Source organism: Eucyclogobius newberryi, unplaced genomic scaffold (assembly GCF_026437365.1).
Source record: "Eucyclogobius newberryi isolate DKJ021-1_F unplaced genomic scaffold, fEucNew1.0.hap1 SCAF_19, whole genome shotgun sequence".
NCBI lineage: Eukaryota > Metazoa > Chordata > Actinopteri > Gobiiformes > Gobiidae > Eucyclogobius > Eucyclogobius newberryi.
The window spans coordinates 12,816,752-12,837,718 of NW_027315823.1; the positions used below are offsets into that span (position 1 = coordinate 12,816,752).

Consider the following 20,967-nt stretch of genomic DNA (forward strand, 5'->3'; position numbering starts at 1 on the left):
TCTCAGAGCGCGTGTGTGCCCCGCCCAACCCGTGACGTAGTCTCAGAGCGCGTGTGTGCCCCGCCCACCCGTGACGTAGTCTCAGAGCGTGAGTGCCCCACAGCTGTTAGCTCCGCCGTGCGCCGCTCCGCGCAAGTGAGTGAGAAACGATAGAACTTCAGATCAACACTACTAGGCGGGAGGGGGAGGGGGGTGGAGAGGGGGCGGGGGAGGGGGGATGGTGACGCGTGCTTGCCCTTATGACGCGGTCTTGCCCCACCGCCCGTCAGTTTGGAGATTCGCGGAAAGGAGATAGTCTGTAATATAGATAAAAACTGCGGGAATCAATCAAAAAAACACTCTGGGAACATATATGAAGCACAAATAGCAATGTAAGAAGGTTAAAAGCTCTGAAAAGTCGATTTTGCATGTTATGGGACCTTTAATGCTTTCAGCTTGACCTGTATATCTTGTTTTATTTAAAACCTTTAATCATTTTATGATGATTCTGTAATCACTTGGAGCATGAGCAAAATTTACCGCTTTTCTAAACAATGATGATTTCACATTTTGATATTGGTTTACAACTTATACAAGCATTTGTCATTGATCATGTCCTAGTGGAAGCTGAAGCGGCTGTTGTCCCTGGTCTCTGTGGTCTTTATGAGCAGCTTGGGCTGAGGCGAGCTGCTCTGACTGCTGTAGCCATTAGAGCTTTTAGTAGTACCTGCACACAGGGGGAGATCAGTTTTATTTCTAGTCTTGAACCAGCTAGAGTCATGTCAATGTTGCTCGTTGGTCTGGCCGTGGGCTGTGGTCCGGTTTACTCACTGTAGTTGGAGACAGACTGGATGTTGAGGATGGACTGTTGGCCCAGTCTAAAAGAAAAGCACCAACAAAGAGGTCACAATGTGGGGTTGTTTTAAGGAGAGACACTGCAGGTCAATGGGAATCAAACTTAAAAGATCAATTTGAAACTTCTTCTGTAGTTTACCTTTCCATCATATAATGGTTTACTACAATAATAAGGCATTTTATGAGTAAATATTGCATAAAGTGCACATAATTGGGACATAAAAATCTGAAAACTGGTAAAAGCCAGGTCATACTTTTGCTTCACTTTGTTGAGAGATTAGAAAAATACTGAAGGTATTTTGTATTTAGTATTTTAGAAAACTAGATGTTTACCAAAACAATTGTGTACATTTGAAAGTCAATCTTTTTTTGGTAAAAATGTATGACTTTCATAAATTAGGCTTGGAATTAGATAAACAAATTATTTGTTTGATGTGTGTAGGTGCTGTCTTTTTGTCCCTATTTCGAAAAAACAGCCTTTGAATTTACAATGTCCCATATAAAATTTGATTCAATCAAATGATAAAACATCTTTAGGTGCCGATTGGACCATTTTTTTGCTTCCACATGAAAGCTTGGATATTGAGAGAGCAGACTGACCTGCCTACAGTGTTTCACCTTAAACTGATTTAAAATTACTGACTTTATGATTAACAAAATGAAGTAAAAACAAACTCGTAAATGCCGCATAACAGTAAGAGCAAAAACAACACCTGTCCTCTTCTCCTTCCAGAAGCTTCCTGTAGGTGGCGATCTCAATGTCCAGAGCCAGTTTTAGATTCATCAGGTCCTGTGGATGAGAATTCCATGGTGAGAGGTCAAAGGTTACTTCATCTGGGAAACTCAGATATCAACATGATTTACAGTTCTCCAGCAGAAGTAACAACATGAGGACGCATTCATGTGCAAATTCACACTCGATTTATAATTCCCATAGCAATTAACATTTAGTTAATTATAAACTGCAATATTTATCTAAAATAGCCTGATAATAGAAACTATTACTAAAACTCCATTGACTTCCTGTTCAATACTACAGAACTGATAATTTCTGGGGCTTATCAAATTTCACCATAATAAGCAGTGAAATGTCATTGACATGTTTTACTTTACTTTAAAATGCCAGACTTAGAGTCAATGTAGGCTGATGTTTAAACATGGTGCTGTTTGTGCAGAAGGCGCAGTAGTGCACACCTATGCTGTTACATCTGGGCTGTGTATTTATTGATTAATTTAAAGCCAAGGGATTGAATGTTGGCACCCCAAAAATCTGAGTCTGATGGCAGAACACAGTGAAAGTTTGTTCAAGGCAGATGGTGTGAAAACATGAAATACCTGATCATTAAAAAGTTAAATTATACTGGGCACTTCATTAAAATGTAAAGTGAGGTTATAGCGATCACTTGAGCCCTTCATATCATAGCAAAGTTATGGCAATATTGCGATGACCACAACAGCCCTAAAAACACTGTAGTAAAAGGTTATCTGCTAATTAAGTTGATTTTTTATGAGACATCCCCTTTAAGTTTGGTATCCCTCCATGAGTTGGAGCTGGGCCCAGGACCTCGGAGCGTGTGCAGGCGATTACATGTGGACGTTTGTGGCGGACAGCAGCGCACACTGACCTGGTACTCGCGGAGCTGGCGGGCCATGTCCTGCTTGGCCCTCTGCAGTGCATCCTCCAGATCTCTGGTCCGGGCTTTGGCCTCCTTCACTGCCAGCTCTCCTCTCTCCTCTGCCTCAGCCAGCTGGTTCTCCAGATTGCTCCGCTACGGGCCACACAGAGTTAAAGCACATTTACCTACAGTGTTGGGAAGAATACTTTGAAAGTCTATTTAGTTACAGAATACTGAATGCCTGCATTAAAATGTATTTTTCAATGTATTCTGTGATATGGTCAAGTTTTTATTCTGAATACTTTATGTATACATTGCATTATATTATGATTAAACACATTTTATTAATCCACAAAAGAAATGACTTGGACACAGTAGTTCACACATACTATCCAGATAAAAAGGTGGTAAATGTATTTATTTTTTATTACAAAGCAAAAACCGCAATATGGGTCAAATAACACGCACTCACCACAAGAGCTGTGTTTTTACTAATACAGTGCAGTTTGAAGCCTAATTTAGATAATGAAGTACTGACTTCTACCATCACCAAATGAAAGAGTAACTGTACCAGAAAACCTTTACATTCTCATAATTAGCAGACCTGTTCTGAATGTGCATTTTTGGTGCATATAGTTAGTTACTTCCCAACACTGGCCATCTATCTGAATGTATTTTACCTGTGCTTTGACGGCCTCGATCTCACTCTGCAAGCGGCTGATGAGACGGTTCACCTCGGCCAGCTCTCCTTTAACAACCCTCAGCTCATCCCCAAACTGACTGGCCTGCACCGACATCTGGTCGAACTGAGGGCAGATCAACGTTCTCTCATAAAATGTCTGCATACAATTTAGACAAGCTGTGCTGGTTCAGTTTATTGACCATGGCCGACACAGTGGGGAGGAAGGCCAGATGGAGATGATTTAGGCGTGAAAAGAGGAATATATGGATAAAAGGTGAAGAGGGCAATACCAAATTAAAATGGTGTCTGTAAAAAAAAGTTGCAAAACATTAAATATCAGATTTAGTTGTAGTATATTGTGTTTTTTCACTAAAATATTCAGTTATAAAATTAAATCAAAAATAGATTAAATACGGTTTCAAGTCATCTCACAACCTCCAGCTCAGTGCCTCGCGGCCGCCATTTCTGGAAGCACTGAACCAAAGCTCCAATGTTGATGTTGCGTGTGTTTGTACTGTGTTAATAGCCGGTTGCCCAGGTGACTAAGAGGCGGGGCTCTGGTCTGGATCCTGATCCAAGGCAAGGCAAGTTTATTTGTAGAGCACCATTTTTACACAAGGCAATTCAAAGTGCTTCACACAACAATGAATTAAAATACAGAAATCACAAAACAGTTTAAGACATAAAAGAGAAAAGTGCACATACAATTATTTCAGTCATATACACAGCAAATAAAACTGTTTTTAGCTTGGATTTGAATGAATGTGACTAATGTGATCGTACTTCCTGGTTCTAGTCAGATGTTCAAATACTTAATTGCAGCAATAAATATAAATAAACAAAATATAATAAATAAATTATTCAAGAATCATACAATGTGATTTCCGGATTTTCGTTTGTTTCTCACAGTGGAATAACACCTCTGATGAACATTTCAGACCCCTCCATAATTTCTAAGTGAGAGAACTTTCAAAATTGCAGGGTGTATAGTTATAGTTATAATTATAGTTATAGTTATAATTATAATAGTAATAGTTATTTTCCTTACTGTAGGTATAATGTACCCTATATTCTTTGTATTATAGGTAAAGGCCATTTAACATAAAAGTACAACAACAACAACAACAACAACAAAAGAAGTGTAAAGAGGAAAACTTGAGCTGATTTAGTTAGAGCCTACTTTATATCAATAATTCATAATGAGGGGAAAACATTGGTGCACTACTGTGTTTAAAATGAGAGGGGTTTATATAAAAAGTCACATTCGTCACCTTCGGGACCCTAGAGGGTCCCCACTTGGCCAAATGAATGGCCAAAAAATCCACATAGAGTTATATTTTTTTTCTACTTTCAAAACTCTTTTCATTTACAAATCTCTTCATCTACTTCTATTCTTCACATATATGCACAAACTTCATTAATACTTACGTTTTTACTTTCTAAGACCATATAACATTAAAAGTACACCCCAAATAAAAAGTATAAAGATTACAGATTTTCAAAATTAAAAAAGTGAACATGAAAATTTGAGCTACATTATTAGAGCCTGATATAATCAATAGTTCATGGTGAAAAAATATATGGTGCATTATTGTGTTTTGAATGGAACACTGCATATCTCCATTGACTTCCATTATAAATGCATGTTTTCACAAAAACAATATAAGATGGATTCCAAAAGAACTATGACCAACATTTTTATTGTGTTAGTCTGAAGGTAAAGATTGCCTGAAGTCCAGCAAAGACACTGTCACCCTGTGACTGCCTCCTGTGGCCCCTGTGTGTACACATAACTCTGCCCAGAGAAGAATGTCAAAACAAGTGGACCTCTCAAAGATCAACATTTATCTTTTTTTGGCCTTCACAAAGGTGGCTGATATGTTTGGATGGGTCAAAGTGTAAATAAAGACAAATGCCTTTTGGTTGAGCTTCTTTGGTCATATTTTGAGTAAGAACATAAGTAGAGGAGGTAAAGGGGAGGCTCTTGAGGTTGTTATGCAGTTAATTGAAGAGGAGTAGAGCAGCCAAGAGGAAGAGGAGGATGAAAGCTCAAGGTATGAACTGAAAATGAAACTAAAACTACAGATGTACACCAGACAGGTGACAGATCGAAGGATAGAAGTGAGTTTACTGAGGCCCAGACTCCAACTACAAGTTCTTTACCTCTGCACGCCTGCCAGAGGAACCCCTCAGAAAGCTGACCTTTGTGGAGACAAAAAGGTGGAACAAACATGAGATACCATCCAAACCCGTCCACACCAGCCAAGGTAAACTAACTTGGGTTGAAACCTTATGCCCTGGATTAGAATAGATGGGGCATGAATGGTTGGCTGTCCTGATGAGTTGCAATGATTCTGTTTCTTGCGTTCCAAGCGTCCAGTGTAAGATCCTCCTCTTCCAATATTTGGCTCTTCACTCTCCATCTCTCATCGTCAAACTCTTTACTCTCCTTCTCTCCATTGTCCTCCACTTCACTCTTTCTCTTTGTCTTCTTCACTGACCTCATTGTTTCACTCTTTGTTTATTTCCTGTGCCTTTTTGCTCTACTCCTCTTTGGCCTCTCTCTCTTCTCTCCTTCTCGCCATTCTCCTCCTCCTTCTCGGCCCAACTTATTAATTTCCTCATCTGACACCTTGTCCATACCGATGCAGTGATCTTGAGCTCTAATATTCCTCTTCATTTTGGCTGCTGAAATCTTCTTCTTCGATCAGCTGCATAACAGCCTCAAGAGCCTCCTCTTTATTACAACCACTTTACATTTCTTACCCCAAATGGCAGCTATGAAAATGTCAGTTTACACTTTAAAAATATCAGCCACTTTTGTGACGGCCAATAAGAAGATAAATGTTGATCTTATAGATCCACTTGTTTTGACACCACAGGGGGACAGTCACAGGGTCACAACGCCTGTGCTGGACTCTCTGACACTCTTTACTACAATCCTACTTCCACTCCCCTTGTTTCTTTTTCTTCCTCTCCTTCTTCCACTCCCCTTGTTTCTCCTTCTTCCACTCCCCTTGTTTCTCCTTCATTCCACTCTCCTTGTTTCTCCTTCTTCCACTCTCCTTGTTTCTCCTTCATTCCACTCTCCTTGTTTCTCCTTCTTCCACTCCCCTTGTTTCTCCTTCATTCCACTCCCCTTGTTTCTCCTTCTTCCACTCCCCTTGTTTCTCCTTCTTCCACTCCCCTTGTTTCTCCTTCTTCCACTCCCCTTGTTTCTCCTTCTTCCACTCCCCTTGTTTCTCCTTCATTCCACTCTCCTTGTTTCTCCTTCTTCCACTCCCCTTGTTTCTCCTTCTTCCACTCCCCTTGTTTCTCCTTCTTCCACTCCCCTTGTTTCTCCTTCTTCCACTCCCCTTGTTTCTCCTTCATTCCACTCTCCTTGTTTCTCCTTCTTCCACTCCCCTTGTTTCTCCTTCTTCCACTCCCCTTGTTTCTCCTTCTTCCACTCCCCTTGTTTCTCCTTCTTCCACTCTCCTTGTTTCTCCTTCTTCCACTCCCCTTGTTTCTCCTTCTTCCACTCCCCTTGTTTCTCCTTCATTCCACTCTCCTTGTTTCTCCTTCTTCCACTCCCCTTGTTTCTCCTTCTTCCACTCCCCTTGTTTCTCCTTCATTCCACTCCCCTTGTTTCTCCTTCTTCCACTCCCCTTGTTTCTCCTTCTTCCACTCCCCTTGTTTCTCCTTCATTCCACTCTCCTTGTTTCTCCTTCTTCCACTCCCCTTGTTTCTCCTTCTTCCACTCCCCTTGTTTCTCCTTCTTCCACTCCCCTTGTTTCTCCTTCTTCCACTCCCCTTGTTTCTCCTTCTTCCACTCCCCTTGTTTCTCCTTCATTCCACTCTCCTTGTTTCTCCTTCTTCCACTCCCCTTGTTTCTCCTTCTTCCACTCCCCTTGTTTCTCCTTCTTCCACTCCCCTTGTTTCTCCTTCTTCCACTCTCCTTGTTTCTCCTTCTTCCACTCCCCTTGTTTCTCCTTCTTCCACTCCCCTTGTTTCTCCTTCATTCCACTCTCCTTGTTTCTCCTTCTTCCACTCCCCTTGTTTCTCCTTCTTCCACTCCCCTTGTTTCTCCTTCATTCCACTCTCCTTGTTTCTCCTTCTTCCACTCTCCTTGTTTCTCCTTCTTCCACTCCCCTTGTTTCTCCTTCTTCCACTCCCCTTGTTTCTCCTTCTTCCACTCCCCTTGTTTCTCCTTCTTCCACTCCCCTTGTTTCTCCTTCTTCCACTCCCCTTGTTTCTCCTTCTTGGAGTGTGGTGCTTTTGGTGCTGGCCTGCAGATCCTGGTGCTTCTTGGCTGCCTGGAAGAACACTCTCTACTCTGGATGAGCGCTTCTTCATTTGCCTGGATGATCCGTCTTGCTAGATGAACCACCATCTTTCCGCCCCAGTGGTTCTGGGTCAACAGTGTATCGTGAAATTGAACTGCGTCAGCGTGTCTGTCAGTGGGATTAGGATCTCTCCCTCACTGTGGTTCTCCCCGAGGTTTTTACTTTCTCCCATAGGGTTCCTTGTCGAGAAGGAGGGTCTAAAGACCGGGGATGTTGGGACATTTGCTAATTGCACGTCGAGGCAACTGCTGCTGTGATTGCGGACGTTACAAAAATAAATTGAATTGAATAAAACGGTTTGTAATTATAAATGCATGTCAAAACATACATTTATAATGGGAGTCAATGGAGATGTGCAGGGATTTTGTACATAAACCATTCAAAACACTGTAATGCACCAAATATTTTTCACTATCAATGTAATGTACATGTAATAAATTTTGCTCAAGTTTTCCGTCTTTTTTCCCATGGTTTACTCGGAATGTACTATGTTATGAAAAATGCCTTATAATATAACAAAAAAGCATCTTATATACAAAAGTAGATCAAGAGATCTGAGTTTTAAAAGTAGAAAAACTGTTAAAAAGTGGTGACCAATGAAAATCAAATGAAATTGAAAAAAATAAAAGTGTGGACCCTCAAGGGTCCCAAAGATGACAAATGGGACTTTTTTTAAGGTGACCAGGGGAATGAAATGATGATAAGATTACATAAGCACTCCTTCTACACCCATGTGTGCATCTTGATGGCTGTGTACCTTGGTCTTGTACCAGGCCTCGGCTTCTTCTCTGCTCCGGGCAGCGATGTCCTCATACTGGGCTTTGACGTCAGCCACGATCTGCTCCATGTTCAGGCTGCGGCTGTTGTCCATCTGCACCACCACAGATGTGTCCTTGATACTGGCCTGCAGCTCACGCAGCTCCTACACTCAGGGACACACAGGGACACACAGGGACACACAGGGACAGACAGGGACAGACAGGGACAAACAGGGACAGACAAATCAGTAACAGTATGACAGAGAAAATATTGCATCAGTGAAAATGTACAGTGGCTTGCAAAAGTACTCAAACCATTGGAACTTTTCCACACTTTGTCACGTCACGACCACAAACTTAAATATATATTAAACCTAAATAAATTAGTCAGTATATTAACTGAAGGTTGTGAGGGGGACCATGCCTCCACCTCTGTGTTTGGACCACACCTCTATTACCGAGAAGCCTTTTTATCCCAGCCTAATGCCTCAGTCACCACTTGACTCTGTTCTCTTGCTTTTCCTCAGCAGACAGGGAAGCTGCTCCGAGCTGATGCGAAGATGGATGGAGCCAAATACAAGGAAATTTTGGAAGAAAACCTGTTGGCATCTGTAAAAGACTTGAAACTGGGGCAGAGTTTCACCATTAGCAGGACAATAACTCTAAACCTAAAGCAAGAGCTACAATAGCTAGAATGACCCAGTCAAAGTCCAAACCTAAATCCAGTGGAGAATCTTTGGCAAATGCCCTCCATCATATCTAACTGAGCTTGAGCTGGTTTGCTCAGTTTTGCTAAAAAATTCAGTCTGTATGTGATCAAAGCTGAAAGACTCACACTCACACTCCAAAAGACTTGCAGCTGTAATCGCAGAGAAAGGCGGTTCCATAAAGTTTTGAGTCAGGGAGGCTGAATACTTTTTCATGCTGCACTTTTCCGTTTTTATTTATTTTTTCATCTGGAAATTATGTATAATGCTCATTGTAAAGGTACAAGCCACTGTAAAGGGATATTCTAGCACACTTAACATCCAATATTAAACAAATGTTGAAAATTGGATGTGTAAAAAAAACTTTAAAATATTCATACAAATTAAGGATACAAAGTTAGATAAACACAACTTTTTCTTCGTCTTCTTTATCAGCAACTGGTGATTCTTTTCATTCATTCTGTATTTATTTTCTGACATTCTCATTTTCATTGTCATTCTTTTATTATAACCCTGCGCTCTACTGGCCATTTCACACATGCCACATTAGTGCGATATAGTATTGTTTAGTTTTATATAGCTATCAAGTTACCTCTTCATAGATGTTGCGCAGGAAGTTGATCTCGTCAGTCAGGGCTCCCACTTTGTCCTCGAGGTCGGCTTTCACCAGGTAGGCGGAGTCCACATCCTGCTCACAAACAATCAACAATCAATAATAATCACATTTTTATAAATTGTAGTAAAACTTTGGATTTAAATAGCACCTGTCAAAATATTTTAAAAGAAACCTTGTGGTGGTAAGATAATAATATTTACCCTAATCATTCACACAGCACATTCATATACTGTACTCACTATTTACAATGACAATGACAATAAAACTTATTTTCATTCTGATATAGACAAGGTGGAAAGTGAAATGCTTTGCCCAAGGACACAACGGCAGCAGGCACCGGTCTGAATGGAACTGTCTCCACCACTCTGAGCCAGCTTTTAAGATCAGATGTGATCAGGCATTCTCAGGGTGGTATACAATAGTCTTTTTCAAATTAAAGAGCACATACTGTATGATGCATTCTTTGTTTTGTTATTAGCTTTTTACTTGTGGCATTTCATGTTTTAGAACTCAAACTAATGCCTATGTACAGAACCACATATCATTTTGCATATTAAATAAACCTGCTCAAGCAAAACTGATAAGCACGCAAATGCAATGAATGTGATTTGTTTGTAGAAACGCAAATAATATTCGAATTTGGCATAATTTGTCCAATAAGCCGTGCATATTAACCCAACCCTTGACAGTAAAACAGACACATACAAATTCAAACCATGAGGGAACTAAATTATGACCAAACATGGGATAATAACCTTTGAATCCACCTTTTGTAAATCTCTAGCATTCGTCATTCTTGTTTTTTGTTGTTGTTGAAAGTGTATAAGGGACAATGAAAGGTACAATGATAAAGTACAATAGACAGTGTCACGTTCCAGACCACACCTGCGTGAATGAGACTGACCTTCTTCAGAATCACAAAGTCGTTCTCCAGGTTGTTCCTTTTGTTGATCTCATCCTCATATCTGGCAAAACAGGGCAGAAATAGCATAGACATTTTTAAATGGGACCACATTAAATGACTGATATATCAATATATGTTTTTGAAAATATGAGTATCAGTATAGGGATGTGCAATTCATTTTCACATTAAATGTGATTACAAAAAGTTACAAAATGAGTGTGAAACAATAATAGAGTCATCTCAATTCTATTTGTGATATGAGATCCAAGCTAATCTAAAAGTGGCTTTTAAAATAAGAAACACCCTTTTGTAAAGGGTTGTGAAAAGTATCAATATGCAGATAGTAATCTAAAACTTGTATCGAAAGTAGATTGTGACATATCACATGAACAGCAAAAAAACTGAGCATTTCTGAATCATTTTATCAATATCAGAACTAACAAAGCCACATAATACTATTCAATAAAGTAGACTATAAACTAGATTTAGTTTAGAAAATGAAATTATTGTTCTAAAAAAAAAAAAAATATATATATATATATATATATATATATTAAAATGAGCGATGTAGATTCCAGATTAGGCTTGTAGAAAAAAGCACACTATGATCAGGGAAATGCAATCATCAATATCTCAACAAACTAAATCCTAAATAACAATAACATCAAGGTTTTCGATATCGCAGCGCTTTACAGCCATTTAGCAAAAACGTTCAATATCGTGCTGCATAAGATGGTTTCTGACATACAATAATGTTTATTTCATCCATTAAAACCGGGCCTAAGGGTGTAGTTTTTGTGTACTTGTGTTTGTAGTCCTCCACCAGCCCCTGCATGTTCCGGAGCTCCCCGTCCAGCTTGGTCTTGTCGTTGTTGACCAGGTCCATCTGGCGCCTGAGCCCGGCCATGTACGCCTCGAACAGGGGCTCCACGTTGGACCGGCCCACGCACTGGCCCTGCATCAGCTCCAGCTTGGTCTCCAGCATCTTGTTCTGCTGCTCCAGGAAACGCACCTGCACAAGCACAAGAGATATGTTTCTTTTATTTACATTACACTTGTTTTAATTCTTTTAATTTATTTTAAATTTTGACATTTGACATTGTCTTTTTTGACATTTATTTTGAAATGTTCTTTTTTTGACATTTTCTTTTTTTGACATGTTTTTTTTTTATATTTTATTTTTTTATATTTTATTTTTTTTGACATTCTTTTTTTGATATTTTATTTTTTGATATTTTATTTTTTTGACATTTTCATTTTTTTGACATTTTCATTTTTTGACATTTTCATTTTTTTGACATTTTCATTATCACTATCATTAAACAAGAACAAGATAATACAAACAACTGAATAGACAGAAGGGGGAAAAAAAACAATCAAAAATCAATCAATATAAGTTCTATTGAAAATAAAACATATTCATGGTTGTGAACTCGGAGACAGCGCGACACTTTCTTTTACAGCTGATACAGAGATACAAGGTTTCCATTGTTTGTAGAATCTAGACATAATTCCTTCATGCAGAACGTTTGATCTTTTCTAGTTTGAGAAAGAAAAGCAGGTCATTGTACTTCGGTTGGTGACAGAGGATCGTTCCACTTAAAGAGAATTTGATGACGGGCTAAAAGTGTGGCAAAGGCAACAAAATCTGATTGAGTTTGAGACAGTATAAAAGTTGGGTCCAAGATGGGGCGTGGTTCAACTGGTTTACCTATAGAGCTAATTAATTCATAACAGGACAAATTGACTCATCATAATCTTCATTTACTGTTGTATTCAGTTTTCCATTCATCTTCCAGCAAGTACTTTTGATCTGTTATATATAGATGAAATGACTCTACCCTGAAATGTTGGGAGGCAGTCTAAACCATAACGATATTTAAATACTTATTATTTCTCATTTGTTTTCAGCTTGCTAGTTAAAATCAGCAAATATTGGTTGATATATCGATCGCAGACCCGAGTATCGTGCAGTATCGTGATTGTATCGCAGCTTTTTTCTAATAATATCGCCAAACATCACGTCTTTGGTCTTATAACTGCAGAATAATCTTAAGGGGATCAATAAATATAGTAATCTATCGATCTATGTATCAATCATTACTAAATCGCTGCTTCCAACTCTGAGGTCCTCCCCAACTTCAAGAAAACACCCATCTGTTCAGAACTGCTTTTAATCTTTAAAGTCATTTTCACATGGGATCTGCTGTTTTTATCTTTTCGGCATGATTTATTCAATAACCTTTTCCTTAATTGACTGTTTTGTGAAGCGCCTTTCTGTGTCTTGAAAAACGCTATAAAAAACAAAACATATTATACTTATTATGACATCCTGACAATTTTGTGCAAGCATTTTTAGATTATTGTACCTTAACAGCAACAAATACAATGCAATGCTAAAAATATATATATATATTTCGGCAATCTTGCTTGAATGCCTACTAATTTATGATGTATTTCAATAAAAGTGACTGTTTATTTCAGCTGTGCCACATCTCAAAACTTAAAGAAGAGGTTAAAAAAGAGAAATCTGGATCATTAATCATGCTTTTGTAACCTAGACTATTGCAAAAACCTCTTCACCAGCCTCGACAAGAGAGACAAAACATCACATTCTTTATTGGGTCTGGGTTTTATATCCTGTGCACTTTATAATCTTGTTTTCTGATCTTCTGAGCGCTACATTTGCAGGCACTCGCTGACCTGATCAAACCCTAAACTCGACCCGGAGCCTCATTTCCTTTGGGCAGAATCTTCTGAAGAACCTTCGCACCTCGACTTTGGAGTGAAGTTTGAGATTTTTGGACTCCTCTTCAAACAAGCGTTCCAGCCTACTGCTCATATTGACTGTATGTGTGTCGTGTAGGCCTACTGTATATAGAAGTGTCTTTTTTATTACCGTTTGAAGCACTTTGTGACGATTTGTCTGTAGAAAAGAGCTAATAACGAACGACGTCTGTGTTTCTTAGTCTTGTGCAAGTGAAAACGTCTGTAAAATTTCACCCAAATTTTACCTACTGCAATTCAGCAAAAACTCAAGAGCTTCTCGGGTCAATTTAGCTCCGTGCGAATACTCATGTCTAGGATTTTGGCTGTTTTCATCTGTGAATTGAAGCTTAAATTCATTTACTAACTTACTTATACTGACGTGCTTTTGTAATAAGATATAGTACACAGAGTTAAAAGTGCACTAAGTAACTTTTCTAAATAATTCTCTCCATAGATATGCTATCGCTGTGACGAGGATCAGTCTGGCACAAAAACAGGTGACGCCGCCGGCCCCAGCTACAGGTCAGATCTGTGGAGAGGCGTCTCCGCTCGCACTAAGATACTAAGTTAAATACTATTACACCGTGCAGTACAATGACATGGGAACTCTCCGTCAGAAATGTTACATAGTCTTTCATTTTACGGAACGATATTGCACATTCTTGACTTTTTGCAGTCAAATCCTGTCACGTCCGCGTCCGCGCATCAGTCAGTGCTGAAACCGTCTCCTTCCTGAAGCGTATCATTCCTCTACGTTTCCCTGGAGTTTTCGGTGTCTCGTGTTTCCCCCTGTAGCTGGCTCGTTTTATCCCTCTCTCCTCCAGCACAAAGCCCCAGTGTTCGGGCCCTTCTCTGTGGGCCGACGTGACCTCTTTATCAGGTTACACCGCTCAGGGCTCCATGGGACGGGAGCGCGGCAGCACACACCCTCCCGTGCACCGGTTTAGTGCAGGGGATATGGTTTGGGCTTAAAGGTGTGGTGCGTTGAAAGCTCTGGGAGTCCTTTCTGCTACTTACTAATGTAGAGAACCATAGGGAAAGAATGGAAAGTAAGCAATATGTTGATCCGACCCAGTAATTGCACCACACCTGTAGTCTGGTCTCGAATTGTCTTACAAAAGTAGATACAATATTATTATTATAGATACAGTCGGCATCCGAGGGAACGCCCAAAAACGGACCTCTGTGGGAGAAGCAATCCGTTCATTTCAATGTAAGATAAGATAAGATAAGATTACAAAACACTCTTAATAGAAGAACTCTTATAAATAAAACTCTTATAAACAAAAACTCCTTTAGACAAAACCTCTCATTTCCTAATAAGGAATGGAGGGGAAAAATAAAGACAAAATAAAATAAAAACAGCTAGCGTAAGACAAGATAATACTAAAAATAATGGTAAAATAAACACTCTATTTTCATCAGTTATATGCACATGAATGTGACATTATTGCATGAGAGTACGACGGTAATTGCACATGAATATGACGGTATTGCACATGGTTAAGTCAGTAGAAGAGCTGCTCTGTCACCACTGTTCAACAACTACAAGAGCAAACTTAGAATAAATACTGTGCCAACTGCAGGCAGGACGGAGAAGAATAAAGTGGTCCAACTGCCCAGATTTGTACAGTTATCCAAGAATGCAAACAGCAGCATCTACAGAACAATTTTTACTTTTAATCTGGGTTAACTCTATATGTCGACAACTTCCAAGACTCAGCTGTGACTCAACTTGCTTTAGTTGTTCTTAAAATACACATAATTCACCAGGAAACATATTGGAATGCGTTTGCTATTGAGTTCGCAGTGAGTTTTGCCCACGGTGGACCACGCCCCTCAATACGATACGCTGCTGACTGTATCTGTTTACTGAATCATGTTTTAAAGATCAGATCTACATTTATACAGAACACCAATTCACAGCTTGGTGCATTTTTTATGTTATTAGTGATAAATGTGTATCAAATTTGCTTCATATTTTACAAAGTGGTCTATATGTGATTTCAAGCGCACTTGCACACCGAGTTGGGGACATTTCAAGATATCCCTTTAAAAATATGACAGTATTTAATAAAGGGAAAGTCAAAACTAGACACTCATTTGAAACAAGAATCAATCCTAAAAATCAGAACGAATAGAAGACCACGCAAAGAAAGTACACAGAAAAAATCACCACAGAAATTAAAGGTCACACACTAACATTTTGTTGTTTTGTTGTTTCAATGAGCTTCTGCAATGTAAAAAGATTCATTCATTTTTAAGCTAAGATCTTTCATTGATGATGGGAAATGGGATGAGTGACCACTGCACAAAGCCTTCTCCAGCTCATTCCAAAAAGTACAGTCCTCAAAACTGCCGCCTGATGTTCACTTTCTATCCTGCAGCTGTTATACTCATGAACAGTGACTTTTCATGACTTTTCATGACCCAATGCTGCTGTCCCTCGCTAATGTCTGTTAGTGTTTAATGCAAACTTCAACTAGTATTTATTATTGCTCTGAGTATGGTTCTTCTCTTCTTCGAAACTATCAATGGGTTACAGGGACACATTTAATTAATCGTCATTCGTCATGTTTCTTTGAATGTTGAAAAATTAGGCAAAAGAAACTATTCACATACAGGACATTAGGGGATCAGATGCATGCTTATTTTGGCGGTCCCGGTAACTAATGTAATCAATGCTATTTATATGAATGATAATAAGCCCCCTTTTCCATCTCTACTCTTCTCAAAGGAAACATGTTATGCTTATCCGGGTACTTTGTCTTAAACTAAGTAAAGAAGAGCATGATTTTACATTGTATTCATTGGAAAACACAATTAATTGACTTCCCGTTCAAAACTGCAGAACGTCATAGCGACATTTCACCGTAACAGGCAGAAGATGTTTAAATTTTTGACAATTTAGAACACGACATGTATCATTCAGAGTCCAAGTACAGGCATGTGGGCGGGGATACGGGGTGGGTGGAAAACCAATTCTGAGCTGGACAATACAGGATTACTCAAACATGCAGATATCAATCAAAATACAACTTTGAATAAGACAATTACGAGGTTAAAAGCACGTTTAAGTTGAATTTATATAATACGTCCCCTTTAACCTCTTGTTCTCCTTTCAATTCTTCCCGGATGTTTATTGGCTTTGTGCTGGATGAACGCTCCGCTGACCGCGCCGCATGAGGGCCTCTGCTCTTAAATGTTTCAGTGTTCCCGGACAGGCCAGAGGGGGCAGTGCGATAGGGTTACGAGCCAATGAGAGGGGCACTTTTTACATGATATGAATATGTAAGTTATTCTGGAAAATCCAAAAGAAAATGTACATCATTGAAGAGATTTGTATTTTCTATTTTTTTTTATTAAACGATTACAATAAAATTAGTTTGGGCCATGTTTGATTAGCAGTGTGTGTGTTGTATTTTAGGTTCAAGTTACATGCCCCTGGTACTGTTTGGCAGTTTATTCTTTATTTTAATATTTTATTACTACTCTATTCTACTTGTATTTGTTGTAACTGTTTCCATGTAAAAAAAAAAGGGCTGCACAGTATATCGTTAAAGTATTGATATCGCAATGTTAGCTGAAGCAATGATCGATTTTGCCATGACACTAAGGTTCTCCATCTGACAGAAAATTACCCTTTTATTAATGAAAACTTTGAAAAGGGCAGATTTTGATGATGGATTTTCCTTATTCTGTTTAAATTAACCTCGATTTAGTCACAGTTTTGTCTCTCACATTTGCTTGTTTGCGGTCTGTCAGTGGCGAGGTCTGGCATGAGTGAAAAATCTAAGAAATGTAACTTCAACCCTCTTTTAAGAACTTTCTATGTATGTATTCTAAGTATGTGTAATTTTTGAACAACTAATTCAAGTCAGAGTTTTGATGGAGGTTGTGATGATGAGGTTGGGGTGGTTTTACCCCAGAAAAGTAAACAGATTGTTCTGTAGATGTTGAAATACAGCAGGCGGTGCTACGATCGCTGTAGCATTTAGCCCACAGCTACCGTTAGCAGGGAAATATACAGGTTTATTTGGCTAAAAAGCATATTTAAATAAAACTATCATGAAGAAAGAGCTTTCTATTGGCTATTATGCCATTAATTGACTTCATGAATATTATGCTATGTGTCTTACTTGTAGTTGGTACAGGCCTACACATAGTATTTTTGGCATCATGGAACTGTCCATATTTCAGGTAGAAATTTAGGCTTCAAATGAGTTAGAAACTGAGATTTTTTCCTCCCTCTAAGAGTGATGTTTGTACACATGTGGGGCGGTTGAACACTTTATTCTTTTCCATTTCCTGTCTGTATTTGACACAATATAACTCCTAAAGTCAGTGTTTGTTCTTGTAGTTGTTGAACAGTGGGAACAGCAGCTCTTCTTCATTAAAATGAATGGATTGCTTTCCCCACGGAGGGCCATCAGTGGGCGTCTCCCCGGATGCCAACTGTATCTATAACTGAAATAATATCAATGTCCCAGGACTTAACAGCCGTATAACATATCACAATCATTTCCAATATTGTGCCGCTTTAGCTGGTTTCTGCCTCATGATGATGCATATTTCTGTGGCATTTACACCGGGCCTAAATCGTAATCCCTGGAAACCTGTTGATTGTCATCGGTGAGTCTCTATGCACCTGGAGAGGATCCAGTGATGTGAAGAGGTTTGAATGGTCCTATTGTGCGAGTGTTACAGACGCCGTGAGAAAGACGAGATGAGCCTCCAAATGCAGTATCGCTGACCGACTTTAGCAACCCGCCACGGAGCCCTTTGGACACGACTGCGCTCCCTTTCACCGCACGACTATTCAACTTTTTTCAGCCAATTCTGCCTTACATATGCATTTTACAAGTTGCACAGATATATACACCAGCTGGATGCCCTTCCTCACATGCTCTTCCTTCTCTGTGCATGCCCCCCTCCCTCTGGAACTCTCTCCTCCGTGACATTGGACAGATAAATTGCCTTTTGACTTTTAAGAAGCATTTGAAAACATTTTCTAAAAAAATATATATATATAATTTGTTAATATAATCTGTTTTTTGATTATTTTCAACCTGTGTTATGTGAAGTGCTTTGGAACTTAAAGCTTTATTATTATTATTATTATTATTATTATTATTTTTTTTTATTTTATTATTATTATTTTATTTGTATTTATTTATTTATAATTATTTTTATTTTATTTATGATTATAAATTAACCCAGATCCTTTATCCAGGCTTGGAACTGGCACAAAAACTAAACTGGTGGTGGAGAATCTAAGTACAGGGATGTGGGCGGGGATATGGGATAGGTAGAAACAGGAATTTTCGGAGCACTCGAGCCTCCGTTGCAGGATTACTCAAACATGCATGAATCCATACAAACACAACTTTGAGTAAATTAATGATGAGGACGTCAGTAAAGTCGATGCTGCATAACAGGTCATAAATTGTCTGTCCCGGGGCGGTTGTGGCGGCAGGAGTAGATTACTACAACCAAGAATAAAGACGAAAAGTTGTAAGTCCGATGCCATATTATTTTCTATTTTAAAAAGAAAGTCTCCATTTCTGTTTTACTTTTATGGAGTACAAACACCAAATTTGACATGTAAAACTGCTAATGCTAATGTTTCTATTCTCTGTTTTGTCTTGTTTTGACCACAGGAGGTTCCACAGTTCCACCCTTAAGCCCAGAGCTGCCCACACACAGAGGCTGACACTGACACCGCTTGAATGACGCATTAAGAATTAAGATCTAACTTCCCTTTCTGACATCGGTGAAACTTGTTTTATCCCGTAGCAATGCTTAACCTTTCAGCCTTTCAGGCTTAACCTTTCAGCTCAGTCTGTATAACACGTATTGTCATTTACACCTCGTGCTTTTCAATTGTTTTCTTAGATTTATTTATTCTTATTTATGTTGGGAGTTATGATCAGCACATTTCTGGATTAGCATATCATTCTATGCTTTTTAAATTCTGCTCTTGAGATTCTGTGGACTATCTAAATGTTAATATTATTATTTTTGTATTCAGATGGCAATTTTTTAAGTTATGGTCATGGTTTTGTCCTACAGTCTCGATCCTGCTCAGTTTAACTCTGTTTTACTATGCCCTGGTTTAGATGTTATTCAGAGCTTTTTAATCAGCTCTTTGTGTAGCGTTTTTTATTATTATAAACCATGTGTGCCAATTTTTTCCCTTTCTTTCATATTTGCAAGTTGAGGGCTAGTCATGTTTTGCATTTAAACAGTTTGTATGCAAAGACATTTATGATTACATTGTTTTCAATAATTGTAGTTTTTAAGGGCATAAGCTGGGCTGGACTCCCTTAGATCAATTGACAATCTTTTTTGTGGAACAATGAAGCAAAATAGATGCCTCTTACAAAATCCAGCACCCCTTGGCAGCCCAAATTACACCCCCCGGAGAGACAGGTTTGACAGGGACTTTGGGCACCACTGGTATAAACAATCGACTCCATGTTCAAATCCTGCAGACCTTCAAAACAACATTCACAATATTATCCATTACTCAAATTGTTAGTCTCAATAGTCTCATTTTGAACTGTCACATTTATGGAGGGACACTTTCTTCACAAAAACACAATTCTTCATCCTCGATCCTCTCCCTCCCTGGACGTACCTTATCGATGAAGGATGCGAAGCGGTTGTTGAGGCTCTTGATCTGCTCCTTCTCGTGGGCGCGGCTCATGGACAGGTTGGGGTCTATCTCCAGGTTGAGCGGGGCCAGCAGGCTCTTGTTCACCGAGAGCGTGGCCAGCGGGGCGCTCAGACCGTGGTGGCCGTTGGCGTACAGGGAGCTGGAGCTGAGAGACACCCCGGTAAAGCCGCCTGCTCCCGGGCCATAGCCGCCGCTGACCCTCCTGCTGCTGCCGCTGCTGCTGGCCCGGACCGACGCGCTGGAGCTGATTCTTTTGGTGCGGCTGAGACTCATGATGGCAAAATGGAAAGAAAAATGATTAAGAAGTGGAAATTTGTCGGGAAATTCTGGCTGGAAAGGTGCAAGGAGGCTGTGGGATGTCCCGTCTGAGAGGTTTAGGTGTCCACGGTTGGTTTTAAAGCAGGTATGGGTGGAGCCAGGTCAAATGCTGCACGGTGTCAAGTGAACGGGTCATTGTTGAGACTGTGGAGGTGGATTGTATCGTGAGATAGGTGGTACAATCATCATCATCTGGGATAAAATTACTACAACTCTTAAAGGGGACATATTATGGATGAACTGACTTTTGTAAATGTAGCATACCTCATGAAGGGTGACAATTTTCTGACGATTTTTAGATTTTATTGCAAAAAAATCTGGCAAATACATCGTAAAAGCTGAGGAAACACACAAGATATATTTACACAATATTATTGTGTAAATGCTAAGTGCTAATTAGCATGCTTGTTTACCTTAAGGCGCAATGGACGATTTTTCGGCGATTTGAGAACGCAGGCGGAAGTGCGCATGCGCACTCCCCCGTGCGGACTGATACAACACACATGTGCGTTTGTTTATTAGCTCGACGGATCGCATCGCATCTCTCGTCTCCCGTAGATTTCCTTCTCTTCTGAGTCAGCTCGAACAGTCTATCTCCGTCCTAATTTTGTCCCGTACACTAAGGTAACTATATTATGATAGATCAATGCGCTTAGACACGCGGAACCGTGCTGCTCTCGGGGGACGAGCCGCACGCGGCTGCAGGTGAGCGGTAGGTGCGTTTTATGATTGATACGTGGCAGGACTAATTGGCAGTCC

The 20,967-nt window shown here is 39.6% G+C and overlaps 1 protein-coding gene across 2 annotated transcripts; it reads right to left on the reverse strand.

The window, feature by feature from the left end:
* Positions 1–413: 413 nt before the first annotated feature.
* LOC140365374 (intermediate filament protein ON3-like) lies at positions 414–20,351 on the reverse strand. 2 transcript variants are annotated; one of them, XM_072451760.1, is made up of 11 exons: positions 19,852–20,351; positions 11,246–11,454; positions 10,443–10,503; positions 9,515–9,610; positions 8,215–8,379; positions 5,296–5,334; positions 3,131–3,256; positions 2,460–2,603; positions 1,548–1,624; positions 811–857; positions 414–706 (listed from the first exon to the last, which is right to left on the reverse strand). In XM_072451760.1, the coding sequence occupies exons 1-11, from the start codon at positions 20,161–20,163 to the stop codon at positions 597–599; spliced, it is 1,386 nt and encodes a 461-aa protein (XP_072307861.1). In that variant the 5' UTR covers positions 20,164–20,351; the 3' UTR covers positions 414–596. The 2 variants fall into 2 exon arrangements, with proteins under 2 accessions (XP_072307861.1, XP_072307862.1); XM_072451761.1 differs by lacking the exon at positions 5,296–5,334 and having other exon boundaries at positions 418–706; positions 19,852–20,345.
* Positions 20,352–20,967: the final 616 nt, after the last annotated feature.

What these genes read in the sequence shown, in the direction of transcription:
- LOC140365374 (XM_072451760.1), bottom strand. Translation starts at nt 20,163, where the DNA reads ATGAGTCTCAGCCGCACCAAAAGAATCAGCTCCAGCGCGTCGGTCCGG. An exon ending in ACTTTGTGATTCTGAAGAAG is followed by an intron (nt 9,611 to 10,442) that starts GTCAGTCTCATT and finishes GTTTGTGAGCAG; the next exon opens with GATGTGGACTCCGCCTACCT. An exon ending in TGCGCAACATCTATGAAGAG is followed by an intron (nt 8,380 to 9,514) that starts GTAACTTGATAG and finishes CCCTGAGTGTAG; the next exon opens with GAGCTGCGTGAGCTGCAGGC.